This window comes from Stigmatopora nigra, chromosome 1 (genome assembly GCF_051989575.1).
Source record: "Stigmatopora nigra isolate UIUO_SnigA chromosome 1, RoL_Snig_1.1, whole genome shotgun sequence".
Classification (NCBI taxonomy): domain Eukaryota; kingdom Metazoa; phylum Chordata; class Actinopteri; order Syngnathiformes; family Syngnathidae; genus Stigmatopora; species Stigmatopora nigra.
The window spans coordinates 18,065,781-18,084,987 of NC_135508.1; the positions used below are offsets into that span (position 1 = coordinate 18,065,781).

At 38.5% G+C, this 19,207-nt stretch overlaps 1 protein-coding gene across 1 annotated transcript; it reads left to right on the forward strand.

Annotated features, from left to right (window-relative positions):
- The first annotated feature begins 272 nt into the window (after nt 1–272).
- On the forward strand, nt 273–18,392 carry LOC144209087 (aryl hydrocarbon receptor-like). The gene is made up of 16 exons (XM_077735330.1): nt 273–346; nt 554–638; nt 1,567–1,608; nt 1,805–2,869; nt 3,584–3,676; nt 4,651–5,113; nt 6,288–6,475; nt 9,617–9,729; nt 10,382–10,471; nt 10,689–10,815; nt 11,049–11,179; nt 12,327–12,532; nt 12,627–12,736; nt 12,968–13,109; nt 13,180–14,443; nt 16,191–18,392. The coding sequence occupies exons 6-16, from the start codon at nt 5,073–5,075 to the stop codon at nt 16,338–16,340; spliced, it is 2,562 nt and encodes an 853-aa protein (XP_077591456.1). The 5' UTR covers nt 273–346; nt 554–638; nt 1,567–1,608; nt 1,805–2,869; nt 3,584–3,676; nt 4,651–5,072; the 3' UTR covers nt 16,341–18,392.
- The last annotated feature ends 815 nt before the right edge of the window (nt 18,393–19,207 follow it).

The following is a 19,207-nucleotide window of genomic DNA, read 5'->3' on the forward strand; positions in this document are numbered from 1 at the left end:
ACTACTGATAGATACAAGTTGCCGCCTAGACCCAGTTCAGTTACATATCCATTGCCATGACAACAACTTCATCAGTACCACTGAGAATGTCTATGACAGTTTCATTTTTCTACTTTTCACTTCAATTTTCCTCCCTCTTAAGTGAGCTTAAGAAGAGGAAGTTTATTTCAAGCATGGGAAGGAGAAAAGCCTTTTATTTGCATTGCAAGTTGACGTCTCTAAAAGAGTAGCATCACCACCAGTGGGAGTTGCCTTGGATCCAGATCCACCACACCCATCTAGATATGTGTGCGCATGTGCGTTTCTCCATGCACTTGTATTTGTTCCTGTCAGACTCACTGGACTGGTAAGTTTTGGTCTTGTTCTGTGTCCTTGTTCACGTTGATCTTGTCGAGAGTTTGACTGCTGCAAAATATAACTTGAAAAGTACTTACACTGAGGCTTGTTGTGAACTTCACTTGACTTTCTTATTGTGTTCATAATCCCAAAGCAATGTTTCAATGTAAAACATGTACGTGTAAAATGTAATTATCTGTATTTTTTGTGTGTCAAGATTGCTCACGAGATGTCAGGTTTTTCAACACCTCCGGCCTTGGAAGCAACGCAGGGTCCAAGCATAGTGATCAAGCCCACCATCGGTATGTGGATAAAAGTAAGGAAAGTGCTCGAAAGTGACAGAGTTCTCAAAAACACTTTCATTGTGTCAAAGGAGATCTCGATGTTAAAGAAAAACAGATTAGGTTAAATATTATTTATGAGAGTCAACAAAGAAGCAGATTGGTCATGTCATGGAACCACAAACCACAAATGTTAGCTTTTGTTACCAGAACACTTTCATTGGCTTCTCAACCTGCTGAAATCCCACCCCTTTTTCTCCTTATATATCATAAGTCTTATATTTATATGCTGTAAATTGAACATGAAGTTTTTTTTTATGGTCGGCATAAAATAAACTAAGCTTTTTTATCTAGTGGAACTTCTTTGATCAAAGTTTAAGAAATAAAATTGACAAGACAAAGAAAAAAAAATACTAAATTGGGTGCTAGAATTATTGAACAATGACATCACTACTAAAGACATCAGTAAGGAGGAAGGAGTGTCTAATCAGCCCTATGTCAGAGTCCTATCTGTGTAAAATGAATTCCCCAATGTCTGTTGCCGTGGAGATAAGAGCTAACTTTGATAGCAGCCGCTCTTTTTTCCATGTCAGAGCATTTTGCCTCATATGCAAAAGTTCTGTTGTATTATGTCTGCATGTTTTTAATCCTGTTGCACAACTGGGTTGTAAGTTGGTGGCAGGGACTTTTTAGAACTCACAAGTCATATTATTTCAGCATGTAGTAATAACATCAGTCAGTAGGTAAGCTCTTGAATAAAAACATGAATAATGTTTTAGATTTTACAACCAAAATGTTGTTATAAATAGATCTTGGACCTTAACCAACATTTTTTTAAAAAAATCATTCAAATAACCATCGTAATGTTAATAAAAACTGGATGTGGGGTCATGAATTATGTACCTGTCTAACTCAATTTGTGTGTGTGTATTTTCTCCCTCATTTGAAGGCCCCGAAAATTATGGCTGTAACATTGGAGCCGTGATTGGAGGTGAGACCTATACAGTAAGGGCGCTACACTCTGTGCACGATTATTTGGCAAGTGGAAAATATTGGAAGGGTTGTCAAACTCTTGAAATATTTAATAGATAAGTGTGTAGTCAGAGAAGCATCAAATATTTTGTTTTGAATGACAAATAAAAGAGTTCTTGTATTGTAATGTACTTTATATGTGTCTCATCTTTTAGGTGTCATAGGTGCAACACTGCTAATACTTTTTGTTCTGATAGCACTTGTGCTGTGGTGCCAATCCGGACAAAAGGGCTCCTATGTCACTAATGAGATGATCAACCAAGATGAAGAGGATGATGACTCAGTTTGTTCTGATACAAAACTCCAATACAAAGTACCTCTTGAGATTGTTGATGACAATTAGAGGAGCAAGCGCCTCAATTATTCTCCAAATGTGTGTTTTTATCAAGAGAATGAACACTTAACACTAATAGGAACCTAGAAGAGTCCCTTTAAAGTTAAATTGTGTTAGTTATCAGTCAAATAATGGTGGAAAATGTTCTTGGATATTTGGCTGACATTGATGGGAAAGTATGCCCAATCATTATAATTATATTCTGACCAGTTTTTGTATATCTATGAATCTATCACAATAACTTGATCTGGCCTTTTATATTCACTGTAGAGAAACATGTCATACCTTTTGTAAATAAAATAAAAATGCATCCATTCTAATAAGAGAAAATAAATATGTGAGAGGTCATCAGGTTCCATAGTTGCCAATGTCAAGACATCAGTATCTTCTGTGTTGAAAACGTTAATTATATTTAATTTTTCTGTGAATTAATAATGGAGTTGTATGCAGAACCAATGCGTGGCAAACTTTAATCACTGTAACCAGCTGTTGGAGGCCTCTGAGGTTTAGCAGGAAAAAAATAGTCTTAAATTCACACTGGAGACTATCTCGAAAGATTAAATTAATCAGAGTTTAGGGGAAAATAATCTCCAATTCTTTCTTCATTGTTAGGTTGGAGTCTTTTGGGGGGTTTTATGGGGTTTTGATTACATTGAGTTTTTTTCTCTTCACATGGCTTGTCCTTGTGATCACTAATTGCTGCTGTGATCTTGTGTTCTCAGTCAATTCTCACCTCTCATGTCACCCACCTGTTTGTCATAGTCTTGTCAACCTTCTCTAATTAAACACACTCATTTTCTGCCCCTTGTCGGTCGGATCAGTTGGTTTGTTTCTGCTTTTGTCCTGTTCATGGTGTCTGCTCATGTTTTCCCACTTAAATTGATTGGTATGGTATTGCCTTTTGTTTGTTTGTTACTTTGTGTTTCCTTGAGTTTTGTATGAAGGTTTATCTTAGGCTGTTTATTAAAGAATTCCAATTTACTCATGCGAAACCTAACAAGTATGCAGTCACAGTGACAATATAGAATGTCAGTGTGCAAGGGACCATGTTCAATTCAGTAATTCTCTTTCATGAGATTATTGAAACAAAACTAAATAAAATAAGTAAAAAAAAAGAAAATCCAACCGGGCTACACTAATTTGAGTAATTTCTTTTTTTTTTTTTTATTGCAATTTTCTTGTATTATTATTTTATTTTATAATTACTTTCACAGTTGTCACTCATGGCTTCTTTAAAATTTGTCATTGATTACTATTTAAATATTTTGGATCCTTTAATTAATTAATTTTAATAAAAATGTTCATATATATTTTTCGCAACTCTAAGTACTACAACTGGATGCCAAATGGGGACTGTAAAACATTGTCATGGGTCACTAAGTTTGAAATCCTGCCCTAAAAGAAAGTAATAAAGACACAGAAAAACAAATCATAATTTGTGCATGACCGTGTACATACAAAACACAAGACGAGAGTGGCCTTTTAATAGAAAAAGAAAAAAAGCACTGCACTACAAATATTTGCAAAAGATAGAATAGAAGTGGGTAAATCTTGTTTTAACATTTGTTTTTTTTAATTCTATGAATTTATTTGTATGCAGGTCCAACAAAGATCATGTTTGATGGGATGATTGCTATGTTCTCCCCATGAATTATCTGGCCACTTTCCTCCCACGTACTCCAAAATACGCAAGGTAAACTAATACTAGAACACTTCAAAATTGTTCATTGATGTGAATGATTCCTGCATATATTAGTCAAAGGGCACATATCATTTAACCATTGATACTCACAAGTAGGCCGGACGGCTGAACTTGACCTAAATCCGCTAAAATCTGGTAAACACGCACAGCTGACCCTCTTGTAGAATTCAGATGGATGCAATGTTTTTGGTCTGGTTTGTTTTTTGTTCGTTGTTTAATTATTATTATCATTATAGAACTTTGATTCATTTCAATTCCAAATGGGTGAATGGGCACAAATGTATTTATTATAAGTTACACCATACTTTTGAAGGATTTTTGTCTTCCTTTATGTCTGGTTTTTCTTCTCATTGAAGGAAATTAACTAATCGACACCAATTAAGGGTTAAGTTGACATGGAAATTGAATGTTTAAAAAAATATCGTTTGGTTTATTAATATTTTTCATACTGATGACGCTGCTTTGCACTGTCCACTTGGTGTCAGTATACACTAATAAAGAGGATGTTTATTTTGGTTGGAAGTAGGTGTTATGATTTATTTACTCTGTTTGTAAATTTTGTTGATGTTTGTGTATGTTGGTTTACATAATTTCAAGAGACCCAATTCTATGAGACAGTGGAAGCATTAGTTATATTTTTACTCGTGGAAGCAGCTCTGAAATCGCCCGATAATGTAAATATGTGACCTTTTAATAGTACATTTGAACAATAGTCTTAATTTAGGCAACGGATTAGAATATATTTTGAATTATTGATTGAATACACTCCATTTTTTATGTCCATATGAACATAACATAGCAATGCTGGCATACTATTGAAGTGAGGGGATGAAGAGTGGCTGGCAGGGAGAGAGGTGGTGAGGGGATGGAAACGACCCCTCCACCCAAATCCACCATATTCCCCACCCACTAACCCCCCCTTCCTCTTATGCACCTCCCTTCCCTCTTCTCTGTCAAACGTCAAGTGAGTCCACTTAAAACTCCATCCGCTGCGACCCGGTCAGCATTAACAGGATTTAGGATGAGGAGGTAGTCGGTGGTAGACTCCAAGGAAGAAGAAGTGGGCGAGGCCTGACCTCAATCCCGATTGATGTGTTCCTCGGAGCCGTCTAGACGCGATGTGATGTGATCTCATCAACCTTGAGCATCCCCGGGACAGGAGACCCTCAAGTTGTAGAATGACGTCATTTCAAATGGTGGTAGATTTGGATTGTTCGTGTTTGATGTCAACTCGTACGCCATTTCAAACTGGCTCAGGAAAAGGTCACGTGCTTGTAGCCCATTCGGCCGGACCCTTTTCAGGCTGACGGTCGGACACTTGAATACGCCCGGCCTACATAAATTCTTGATGGACGTGCCGCTCGACTGCGACTGAACTGGAGCCAACATGTACGCTGGACGCAAGAGAAGAAAACCACTCCAGAAAGGGTAATCTGACAATCTCATGGCACACAATCAAAGATTGCTTGTTTATATCTTGTGGGTTACCTATCATCTGTCATCTAGCATTTAATGGCGCTGTCCGTCCGTCGCTACGCGTCGTTATGCATAGGCGACCTAAGCTACATAATTTGGAGTAAAGAATCATTTGAGACCAGATAAATTAAAGTGGATTATGTCCAACCAATGTGGCCAAAGGGTGGTTTATTTAGTATAGTTTATTATTATCTCATGAGTTCTCTCAAGACCTCTGGTGCTGTACCGAATTAAACAATGCACGTGGTTAAATATGGAAACAATTTTTACATAAGGAACGATCTAACTTGCCAAATTCAGTATGTTTGTAGTATGCTGAAAGTTTGAATGAGCATTTAAAATACAGAGATTTTAACATGGGCGTCCCAGTGGTTGGGTGGTTAGCACGTCGGCCCCACAGTGGGAGTCCTGGGTTCAAATCCAGGTCGGTTCATCTGTGTGGAGATTGCATGTTCTCCCTGGGCCGGCGTGGGTTTCCTCCGGGTACTCCGGTTTCCTCCCACATTCCAAAGACTTGCATGGTAGGCCGATGGGACACTCTAAATTGAGCCTAGCTATGAGTGTGAGCATGAATGGTTGTTTGTCTTCTTGTGCTCTGCGATTGGATGGCCACCAATTCAGGGTGTCCCCTGCCTCTGGCCCAAAGTCAGTTGGGATAGGCTTTTTTAATGAACTATTTTAATGAAATTTAATAAACCTGAAAAAATAAATATACTTTAGGGACTGAAAAACGGGAAACTGGATTTTCGTGTTTATTTTGCAATGTCTAATGATCTTTTGTGGCTTTTTGGACTGGTTTGAAATCCATGTGTGGCCCAAAGTTGTAATAAATTCAGAAAATGTCTGCCACTAAAGAGTACTAATTGGGAATGCAGTTTCCGCAGTATTTGCTAATGAATGTTTAACAGCTAAACTGAAATGCAGTAGAACTATTTACTCTAAGAAATATCTAAGGTAGAAAATGGGTTACTTGAAATGTGAAAAATAGTTGCGACATTTGATTGGTCTCAATCAGATTCATCCTTTGATTTTCATCAGAAATCATTTGTTGCGGAATGTCACGGATATACAAATTTAAAAGAATCTAAATGCAATATTTTGAAATTCTTGCTGTCATCACATCCAGGACCAAACTAACACCAACTGAGGGGGACAAGTCTAACCCATCTAAACGGCACCGTGACCGTCTTAACACAGAGCTGGACAGGCTGGCAGGCTTGTTGCCCTTCCCTGAGGATGTCATCTCCACTCTTGACAAACTGTCAATTTTGAGGCTTAGTGTCAGCTATATCCGGACCAAGAGATTCTTTTCAGGTATGAAATGGCATCCTAAAAATGTTCATAAAATTTGAAGAAAGGGAACTATCTTCCCCATCGGTCACATTCCTTCATTTTCCATACTGCTTATCCTCGTGAGGATGTGGGAGCCTATCTTGTCTAACTACAGTCAGTAGGTAGGGCACACCTTGAATTGGTTGTCCACCAATCACAGGGCACAAAGGTCACATTCAGTTAAAAAGAGTTTTGAGTTGAACAGACCAGTTTTGGTGGAGATTTACATGACAACTAAGACTACAAATTGTGGACAACAAGTAAAATATGGCTGAGATACAAAGACAACACAGCTTCTTAATGTTTTTGATACATTGGATATTTTGGAGTTGTCAAAAGCAATGAGTGGAAGACAAATACACAGTAGGTCAGCCTATATTTCTCATCCTTCAGAACAAGTACATCACCCCTGGATGACCCTTGCTGCTTAGTGTATGAATGCACTTGTTAATGGATTGTAGGTCAGCCTGTGGCCATGACCTCCCTCCTAAAAAGTCTCAGACACAGAGAAATGTAGGTCTGAGTAGGTGGCAGGAGGAGATGAAAGCTTTGGGGAATAAATACACAGCAAGATAATCCACTCACACTACTTTACACACTTTGTCAAAGGGGGCAGTGGAGTGGGGGAATGGTTGCCTTTTCAACTTTTGACTCTTGCAGGCACACCAAACCAGTTGATATTCTTGTCGTGGCAGTTGAAACTGGTTTTAAAACTACACCCCATCGTCTACTGTGTTTCAAAATCAATGCTATTAACCATGAAAAAGTGTGCATGTCAAGAAAGTGGAGGATTTTGATGTTTCCCAGGTGTGTGATGCCCTTAACATCTACTAAAGATGCAAATAATCTATTCACATCTTTAATGGTAACATCATTTATCTTCTTTGTAAACGAAAAATTCTTGACAATTTGCCTCATAAAAGACAGCTGTGATCGACTTATTCTCAAAATAACCATTATATTATTGTAATGGTTACATTACGTCATTGGACAAAGTAGTATTTGCTTGATGAATTAGTTTAATGGCGTTTGATGAATTAAAGTCAAAGAATTTCAACGTGGCCCTTGAAACACCCACATTTTCTCCAGAGATGATAAAAATTTGAATGGATAAAACCATGGATATGTAGCTCGCAATAGGGCTACCCTCCCATTCAATTCTTGGGTTGTATTAGAAAAGAAGAGGTAATAAACAAGTTGCTAAATACAGTGCACTCTTTTAGAAGGAAACATAAAGTTTAATCAAGTTCTCGTATTAAGCGGTTGCATTATGCATGATTTACTTTTACTTCTCCACAGTTTTGAATCCCAATTGACCAAAAAAACCATCTGTTTGGATGTTCTTTGGTAGTGATGTACTATTGACCTCAGCTAATTGGTTATTCAATTAAAGTAATGCATAAATTGAAGTTCTCATGTTGCTGAGTAGATTATTTCTGCATTCTGCATTATAGTGGCCACCCGATAATGCCGTGGTTAATTTGCCTGACTTCAGTAAGGGCAGCATGGGATCCATTGCCACTTGGTGGCGGAGTCATTCTGAGTGTGAATGGTTGCATATCTCTCTATGAGCCCTATGACTGACTGTCTCCAACTAAGCTTTGTCTATCAATTTTTACTCTGTCAAATTTTGCTACCACTGTTTTCCTATATCTGCATCATTTATAGTCGTGACCATCTCATCTTGATAATTTTACTAAGTGAATAAATCTTCGATTTGTTTGGGTCCATAGAGTGATGCAACTATCAGAAAATGTTTCCAGTACACATTACATTAACAAATCAATAATATTCACCACAATACCCCTATTGACCTTATTCCCAGCTAGTTTGGATTCGTTTTTAATCATTACTTTTCGGGGGAGCATATTTTGATGGTTTAACTGCATCCTATGTGTCCCTTGTGAGGATAAATTGTACAGAAAATGAATGAGAGAATAAACGGAACCCTATCAAATATATCGTGTTGAGTGCTCCTGTCCCTGATGTTTGAGAGCTTTTGGGTAAAGAACAAAATAAAAATGGGCGTAACATAAAGAACCTATACATGCATGCAGAAAATGGTCATTTCTGATGGGTAGCAAAATGTGACTGAACACAATATTTGTGCACTTTGCTATTAAACCCTACTATAAATAATAACTCTGATGCAAGATGGCAGTGGGTTATTTACATCAATGACTCTGAATGTGATACTGACAGTGATACAGCACCAATCTGGTGATTTGCGCTCATTTTTACACTATGGCAATGGTCGCTATATATATTTTTGTGGGGTTATCGGAAAATATAAGGTGTGGCTTAGGGTGTAAGAATAGCCTGAATTGAGCGAGAAGTACTGATCAATAGAGTTTTAAATGTAATAGTCTTCCATTTTTGCCTGGTTTGATTTTTTTTTCACAAAGCCCTTTATCTATTGTGAAAATGTCTAAATAATAATGTTGAGTTTGTTTAGCTTTAATTAAAGTTTAATGGGGTGAAAAAAAACGTCATTAATTCTCATTCAATAGTTTGCTGTAGTTCCAGCTGTAGTTGAGCATCTTTTCATTAAATTTGCCTTATTCATAGAAAAGATTAACTTTAGACTAAAAAACATCAGTGTTTACTTTTTTCCCCATGCTGTGAGGTGGACAAAGACCCAATAGACAATTGCACATAAATGTGGTCCAAATAAGCAATTAAGGGCCTCCTCATTGTAAGCAGCTCTTACTGACTTCCTTCTCTATTAACATCTCCCTTGCTGCCCTAGAAAAGCTCTTTGTTTCCTGCAGATTCATCCTGCTTTAATTCATTTCATCCCCAGACCCTGAGGCACATTCCTTGCCTCAGTGGTTTTGTCTTCAAGGTCAGAGGTCATATAGGAGCCCCTATAAGCGGTTTGGACTGTCTGAGTGTAGGAGGAAAGTGAGGTCTGTATTTAAAACAGAAGGGTTTTCCTGTCTTCTCTTGACATTTAGCATCTAAAACTGTTTTGGTCTTCCTTCCATTTGTTCTCCAAATGATAAAATGTTTTCTCTTGGGTTTTTTCGTGTATTTTCGAAGGTTGTCCTGCAACCCCGCAGTCAAATTTCCCACATTAGAAAACAACAGTTAATCATCTCTTTCCTGTTTGCTTGTTTCCAGTGGCCTTAAAAAAGCATTCTTCCAATGGCACGAGTCAAATCACTGATCACCAAGACAGTAAGGCCCCAGAACAGACAGCTCAATGTTTGCCAGAAGGGCAACTGCTGCTTCAGGTGAATACAATACATTTTATTTTAGTATAGTATATTGCAACCTTGACTTACAAGTGTTCCATGATACAAGTGTTTCCAGGTATGAGCTTATGTTTAATTGTTTTGTGCTGTGAGCACAAATGCAAGACACACCATTTTTCAATAGAGGAGGTCCAATTCAAGTGTGTAATTGAATTCATGCCCAATACGGAATTTGGCTAGCAACATAACGTTGTTCTGAAATGTTTTTTTTATCAATCATTATTATAAATCAGATTCCAGTTGAAGGTGACTATTGATCCAAGTATTGGTATAAAAGTATTTAACTCAAGCAGAAATGCTTCTTAACATCAGGTGCATGTCCGTGTACATTAAATATTTAAAGACCTCTTCATTTGTCAAGCAGATGCCACACCAACTCCATTTTTTCATAACATTCAGAATCACGCGAGCTTTGACCTATCTCTAAAAACTTGATTTGAATCCTCGTGAAGAGTTTTGGAAACTTGTAATGTGTCGATGTTCTTTCTCTACACCAAATTAGATAAGCATGTTTTTCCCCGGAGCAAATTATTAGAACATCACTTTTTTGTAATGTCTGACAAAAATCTGGAATCCGGCATAGCCAAATTGTCACGTTTTCTGATAGTCTCTAATTTTGTTTTCCCTGCAGGCTGTGAGTGGATTTGTTTTGGTGATCACAGCAGAGGGAATCATTTTTTACTGCTCTCATACCATCCAGGATTACCTTGGCTTCCATCAGGTACTCAGACTCTATCAGCAAAGAAGCAACTGTCAGTATAGAGACCATATCAGACTGTTATCATCCCTAAACTTGTCTTGAAGTACTTCATATATACATACAGTTCCAACATTAATCGTATGTAAATGGTTACAAAATGAGTGTATCAGATGTCATTTTTTCCGCCGTGTTTAAAATTCACAGCGTAAAAGTCCTTGTTGTGGTGTTTTCCTATCAGACAGATGTGATGAACCACAGTGTGTTGGAGTTGATCCACACGGAAGACCAGGAAGAGTTCAAGAAGAACCTGCACTGGGCCCTCAACCCTGCCATCGGCGTTGGATCCCAATTGGACATCACAGCAGGTAGCCTTCCTTCAGATTGAGTCACCTCAATTTGCTGTACGTCACTTTTTGTTTCTTAATCTCATTGGAGGTCAAGAAAGGGTTTCTCACCTCTAGAGATGCTGCACATGCAAATGCTGATCATGCCAATTCCAATTATCTTAACATTACACTGTTGATGCACATGCAGGTGAAAGAGAGTCTTGATGTACTTAATATCTCTCTGTCTTGTGGTCATATATTTACTCAAGTAGATGGAGAATCAGCTCCCTCCTACTATGTGGGCTGCAACCCTGATGAGCTTCCTCCTGAAAACTCATCCTTCTTGGAGAGATGTTTTGTGTGCCGTTTCCGTTGCCTACTAGACAATTCTTCGGGATTTTTGGTGAGACATGATCTACAAAATGGAACTGATTTTTTTTGTGTGTAACTATTGCAGTATACTGTCTTAGGCAACTACATTTTCATGTAGTTTGGTTATCATTAAAGAGGTCAAAGTTCACAGCTGCAATATCATGCATATAGTTTCCTAGCAGGACTCAAACTTGTGCCTCTCTTCCCTCCCAAAGTGTTTGCGTGAGCAATAAGCCTGCTTTATGCTTCTATCTACTAGTCACTATGGCTTTGTTTTCATAATCCCTCCTGCTATTCAGGACCAGATTCCTAACATCACGGCTCATAATCCCACCTAGATTAATTAAGCGGAGTTAACATAGCGACACCAGACAACACCATGTGTTTTTCAGGTGGGGTAAGGAATGAGGACTTAGGAGAAAGTGTTTGCAGTCATTTTCTAATGTTGCTTCACATATACAGCATAACAAAAAAAACACCAACTTCTATTTTTTTATTGTGTAAACATTCATATGAGTTGTGATGAATGCATCAAAATGTGCTGATTATTAGGTGGATAATCCAATTTAAATTAACTTGGAAAATTTGTTTTTTTTTGCTCGCAAAAGTGGTAACTCTGACTGCACTAATGTAATTTTACATGTAAAAAAACAAATATAGCACTAAAATCCTGCTGCCTTTTACCATTTCATAGTTCTTCCATCTAAAAACAATGCCTTGGGGAAAGCCCACTTATTTTCAGCCATTCTGGGTGTCTCAAAATTATTGATCATGTCTAGTTTTTCTAGTGCTGCACTACAAATCAAAATTCCTTAGGATCTACTTTAATTATTAAGCTTCTCCTTTCACTTTTTAATGTGTCAACAATAAGGTCTGCTTTCATTTTAACGTCATTTGCTGCATCATTTCATAGCTCCTACAAAGCGCTCCAAGAATTATCTTTCTCTTGTTGCCCTTTTATGACCGTCATTGCGTGTTTACAAGTATAAATTTGAGAGGTTACCAACATAAAAAATGTTGTAATATATTTTTTTCCGTACAAACCATTGTAATTTACTTTTCAGGTTTAAGTATTGAATAGCTTCGTCATGGCATGTAAAATACTGCTGCTCCTGTAAAGTGCTTAAGACAGTTCAATGCTAGACAATGTGAAAACAAAGACTTCTCCCCCTTTCTAGGCATTAAGCATCCAAGGTCGACTAAAATTCCTACACGGGCAGAGTGGATTGCATTGTGCCAATGTACAAGGTGGCCCACTTCAGCTCGCTTTGTTTGCCATTGCCACTCCTCTGCAGTTGCCATCTATCCTGGAAATAAGAACAAAGAATATGATCTTCAGAACCAAGCACAAGCTTGACTTCACTCCAATGGCCTGTGATGCAAAGTGTGTGGTTTTTTTTTTTCTTTGGAGAAAGTACCAATTCATGAATTAAAGACACTATTATACGCATAGTGATTATCACAATCATGTATTTCAGGGGTAAAATTGTGCTAGGTTACACAGAGGCAGAGCTGCGTGTCCGGGGTTCAGGATATCAGTTCATTCATGCTGCTGACATGCTGCACTGTGCGGAAAATCACATTAGAAGTAAGTTGCTTACTCATTACAGTACGCAAATCAGACAATCCAACACTATGTAAGTAGAAAAAAGATATGTAACTTATACAGTTTGACAGGAGGAATTAAATTGAATTGAATGCCTTTATTGTCATGATACAAGTACAATGATATTGAGAACTTCACCATCAAGTGTACACATAAATACGTGGTCATGAGTTTTAGAAGCACATTGTCTTTAATATTTTTTTCTAATTCTAGTGATAAAAACTGGTGAGAGCGGCCTCACAGTCTTCCGGTTGCTCACCAAAGACAACAGATGGAAGTGGGTCCAAGCCAATGCCCGCCTTGTTTACAAAAATGGCAAACCAGACTACATTATAGCCACACAGAGACCTCTGGTGTAGGTGGAGGATTTTCTCTTGAAAACAATGTTGGCCGTATTTTGGAGGTAATGGTTTCTCCTCCTACAGGGACGAGGAAGGAGGAGAACACCTGAGGAAACGCTCCATGCACCTTCCCTTCACCTTTGCAACCGGAGAGGCTCTTCTTTACCAGACCGGTTACCTGCATTATGGAATTCCTCAACCGCTCACGGGCAAAGCCAAAGCCAAGAAGGGAATCATGGATAAGAGGTTTTCAGAAGACATGCATCCCAAATCCTTACTGGAAGCGCTGATGAGTCAAGATCAGTCTGTTTATGTCTGCCAACCAGATTCAGAGGCTCACATGTCCTACCCTTGCAGTACTTTTAGCAAACAGCACAGCGAGACAGCTGAATTTGCAAATGGCTCACAGATGATGGCATTATGCAATGATGAAAAGGCTATGTGTGACCCATTGCTAGCCACCCTGGACTCTCTGTCTCTGAATGGAGAGGAAACATGCTCCAACAGCGAACTCCTTAGTGCTTTGGAAAACCTCGGCCTAAATGCTGAGGACCTGGAGGTTTTGCTATTGGATGAAAAGATGATCGCGGTTGAATTGGATTCTAGTCATGTTTCAACACTCCGTGAGCTCACCAACAATGAAATCCTCTCCCACATTCATGAGTCTTTGGACAGTGCGCCGAATAGAGGAGAGCCCAATGACATTGTTGGGTTCGGACTCTATGACTTTTCTTCTAACTCTGGCCAAAGTGCCACCCAGCACGCTACACCTGCCACTCCGTCCATCATTGGGCAGTCACAGCAGCTGCCCATCAGTGAAGGTGGGCTTCAGTTCCTCTCAGGAAGTGTTGACACTGGCATCCTTTCTGGAAACAGCCACATGATGCTTATGACAGGAAAAGACCACCACCATCCTTTGGTCAACGAGGAGAATAAAAACAATATCTCAGCACTGGGCTCAAGTAAACATTGGCAGGAGGAGCAGATGGAAAACAGTAACACTTTGTTTCCCAACTTCCAGACCGTGGATTCTAACTTTAGAGCCAATAAACATAATGCTTTTCTTCATAATGTGGACTCAGTTGTATCAAACACACCACTTGCAGGTGGACCAGTTCTAAATGCCACGAATGTTTGTCCCTATAATGGTTTGTTGGACACTGTGGAGCCAGTCCCACTGGAGGCTCTGCAATCTCACAAGCTCCAGAGTCCACCTCTTCGCCCATCTTTGGCTCCTTCACAGAGCGCTGCTTTGGAGCTGCAGCAATTAGTGGCTCTGACGCAACCTTCAGTCGAGGCCTATAGTCTGTTCAATACCAGCAACACTACACAGGGTGCCCACAACCAGGTAAGAGTTAAACTAATATTTTATACCGTAGCGTCATTTTAAGATATTTTTTTATAAAGATTGTTATTGGTAAAGCTTTGGTGGAGCCATTCATTTTAAAGATCCGTTCAAACAAATGCCTCATTTGGCTCCCTTTTTTACATTGCATCTAGTGTTCAGCTGCCTAGAAGCATGAGAGCACTGAATGCCTTTTGATATTAAAACAGTTTTAATATGCCACAAGGGCAGTTTTTGTGATCTGTACGGCCTTTGTTTTCTTGTTTTCTAAATTCTCTGTATATATATAAAACTGAAGTCAGGAGGGATAGGCTCCAGGAATAACGACCATACACTTATAAAACCTAATCTTGTGTGTGAACCACTCTGGGTGAGAGAGGGTTGAGAGAGTGAAAGGCTACGAGACGGATGGCAGAAAGCAAGCACGCGCAATGGAGAGAGAGAAAAAATGAACAGCTCCCAACCATCTGCGACTGTTTCCTTTGTTAGTTAATGAGCCCTTTGAACGATGTGATTCGTTTGTGAACGTCACTACTCTCTGTTGCACAAATTAGGAAGAATTCTGAATGGGGAAAACATTTCCAAGTATTGCTATAGAACAGTTCTCATCAGAATTTTTTTCCCATTCAGAAAAATTAAAAAAAATGCACTTATATTAAAGCGCCCTTTGCCAGGGGTTGGCAAACTATTCCAGAAAGGGCCGCAGTTTTTACTGGATTTCATTCCAAACTATAAGAGAAAACCTATCCACCAATCTGGTATCTTAGAAGTGCAATCAGTGGATTGCAGTCAGGTGCTTCTTGTTTCAGCAGAAACCTCTTTGGTTGAACAATTTGTGTTGGATCAGTCGGAACAAAAACCTGCACCCACAGTGGCCCTTGATGGACGGTTTGCCCACGCCTGCCCTATGCAGTTCTCTGTGGTTGAGTTGGAAACCTTTGGCAAGGCCTGATATGCTCTCTTGAAATGTCAACTAAAATACTGACTGCTCGCTGAGCTGTTTGGCTGTCATAGAAAGTCAGCTCATAGAAGCTTAAGGCATGCAGCTCACTGTAAAATGTGATGATTTGGCCAGACATATTATTTAAATAAGAAACTGCATTTATTTTTATGCTGTCTAGCTCATGTACAGTACACACAGAAATCTTTTGGACATAAGTGAGATGTGTGATTGTCCAAACCAATAAATGGAAACACATTCTTAGTTTTGCTTCGAGCAGAAAAAACTGCGTTAGCTCTTATGACGGAATGCGCCAGGAATAGATGAAGAAAAGAAAAGTAGAGGCCATGGTGAAGTTGGGTACAATAATGAATGGAATAAAGGATGCTTGGCCCCAGAGATGGTTGACCTGGCTCATATTCATTCACAAGCCTCTGGTGTTATTTTTCAGGGTCAGTGAGTGCTCCACTGCTGACCTACTATTTGCCTATCATTATTTACCTCATGATGAGAAAAGAAAACTGGGTTGTTGTGGTGAGTCATTAATGTCCTCGGCATTAGGCCTTGTGATATGATGAATGGATTGGGTTGCATCACGCAGATACACGGTACACGGAGGACTACACATAATAAACACGGATATTTCAAATTTGTATGAATTGTATGAATTAATTCACTATCAGGCAATTTTAAAGCAGAGCTTCTCAGTTTGTCAGCTGTTTTGGCACATTTTCAGTTATCTGTATAGGGCTTTCATCTTTGAGATATATGAATGATTTGTTTTTCTGACCACCTGGTTGTGGTTTTCAGCTGGAGACTGGTTGCCTGCTCAACGTTGCCAATGCTACCTTCATCCGGACGTGTCTCATGTCCAATGGAAAAAGAGATTTGGCAGGCAATGTCCAAATCTCGTGCACTGATGGACTTCCAGACACCCAAAAGTCAGGATTTATCATTTGACAAGAAGGTACCAAATAAAGAGAGAAAATGCGCTTTCATAGAAACAAAAGCATTTATCAATGTTCGTCACTTCTCTATTTACTAGTCAGTTTGATGTAAAATTGTCACTGACACTACGGTAAAATGTTGTTGCTCACACTTGAGCGAACCAAGTTCACTTATTACTGCTGGAAGGGAGATGGCACTCACTTAATTGTACATATACACACACTTGTTCTTGTTACACACGTGGATGTAATAAGAATATTGAACAAGTTCTTACAAGATCTTGAATTTACTAATCTTGAAAAAGTGACTCCAAAGCTATGTTGCGAAATTGTCATGAGAAATGACATTCTAAGTAGGAGTTAGATAGTTTTTTTTCCAACATTAGGCATGGTATTTTCCCTGCAATTGGCATTTAATTCTTTTTATGATCTTAAAAAGTCTTACATTTTCCAAATGGACACTTTTAGAAACCCTTTGCTGGTTCAGTCCCATTGTAACTTCCTTCAAAATTGGACACAATTTTTTCAGCTCCTATACAGAATGTGTGAAAACCTATGGACGTGACTGCAAAGTTGATTTTAAAAAAAAGCTATGCAGAAAACAGATCAGGCAAGCTGCATGAGGGTTTTTTTAAAGATGAAGATATATGAAGTTCCAAATAACAAAACCTTTGAGGAATACCAGCCCCCAAAAAACAAGAAAAAAAGAACAACTGAGCTTTATTTAGGGTTAATCAGAGGCACTTTAAATGGTGGGAGTTGTGTGCTGACTACATTTACCATGAGTTTGATTGTGAATGTGATTGGTGAATAGAGTGTACACACTAGTGCAACCAGATTCTGTCGGTTTATTTTGATTTTGTTGAACATTCTTGAAATGATTTCTTTGAATCATTTTTATTTCACACAAACTTACAAAAGGAAGGGTCAACTTTTCCATCCACTGTGATAGTCTCTTCTTTGTCTTTACTGTATAGAACCTCACTTTGTATCAAGCCAAGCATGAAGTTGACCTTAATTGACTGTGTAATTGTGCCATATCCACACATATCACTTATTATTGTCTGTTTGTCATTAAATCACATGAAAATATCTTAAAATAACTTGTACATTTTCTAACGTGAAAAAACATGGATTCACTGTTACTATTTCTTAGCCTTTTTTTGTGGAAACCCTTTTTATCTGTAATTTCCTCCTTATTATCCAGGTGAAAAATTGCAGCATCATAACATTTATCGCAAATTGCAACTGTTGTGCACTTTTTGTTTTGTATAATCCTGACATCATCAGAGCAACTCTGTTATGTCACCAGAAAAAGCATTTTTTCCGACTAGAAACTTTATTGCCTTGTCATTTCTGATTTACACGTGCGTACGGTGAAATGTGTACAGAGTTTCTGCTTTCTTCCAAAAAACAAAGTCTTGCTTGTGCTTCTCTTAACTCAAAGGGAAGAAAAAGAAACATTTGGGAGAGAGACGTTGCCATTATCGCTCTGAACACTTTCTTCATCTGTATGTCTGAATATTTTTTTTGCAATGTTCATGGATATGGTTTGGTATACTTTGAATTAGCAACATTTAGCATTTAGGCCAGATTTGGAAATAAAGTCAACAACAGATGTCTGGGGTGGCTTTACGTTGAACGTCACAAATGGATTTTATATGATTTGACCACATTTTTGTAAACAGCCTTTCGCATATACTACATACTGTATAAAAAAAAATGATGTCATAGAGTGCGCTTTAAAAAAAGTGGTCTCTATATAAATGTATGTTTTTGACAAGCACCTCTTTAAAATCACTTAAGCTTCAAGTGGTTTCATTGAATACACAACATTTTATTCAATGTTGAATTTGTAATGTTTATTGTTAAGATGACTAAGTACCACAGTGGTGAGTGAGCACAGCCTCACCATCACCTAATTGATTAACACCAGCTTTGGAATGTTTTAAGTCCTGGTTTTAGCGCTAATCACTGTTACTCTCTATGAAATGATCGTATACACGTTTCTTAAATGAATTGTCTTTTCGCTGTGTGGAAATAAACACGTTTGGTGCTATCACAACCAATCTTCCATGCTGTCCTTTTTCAACACCTTCACAACTTTAAGACCTTGGTGTATGATTAAATTTTTTGGTTGACTGTTTTAACTTCTTCAATGGGACAACTGCTGAATTGATGTATTCTATTAACAGCTTTTTGATCCTTTAGTACACACCATCAAGAAACTCCATCCCCCGCTGTAATATTTTTTCGCACTGGCAAGGGTGTGAACTCACATCCATCCCAAAACAAACAAGCACACACACTGATGCCAAAGGCAGCTGCTCAAGATGCCAGAAAATGCCACATTTTCATCTCAGCTCTCTTGAAGAATAAGAGAAAATTTACAGTAGCAGGCTCGGCAGCGACTGGAGTTGTTTCGACCACCAGAGTGCACAATGATGCTGACTTTACATCTTTAATGACCTGCTCGGAATCATTTATGAGAGTTTTCTTTCTCACGCAGACTTCAGACACTTAAATTTACACACTTGTGACATGATCAATCATCCAAGCAAGATGTTGTTGTGTCCCACTTTGGCTTTGGGGGGGCCACTGGGAAAAGCTGAGGGCAAATGTGTTCATGTGGGGACTGAGATCATTTAACGTGTTACCATAGCAACAGCCAAAATCTGTCTGAGTCGGGAAATTGGTTCATTGGTTTTCTTGCCTTATAGATCCAAACTTGCTCTGTGACAGTCCACTCTCTGATATTGAACACATTGACAAGGATTGTGTGTCCAAGCATAACTTTGTTGCATAAGCAAAATATGAAATATTAAATGACCTTCTACAATCACTCTCGTCTTGACACTCAGGAGTCAAGACACTGTTTCT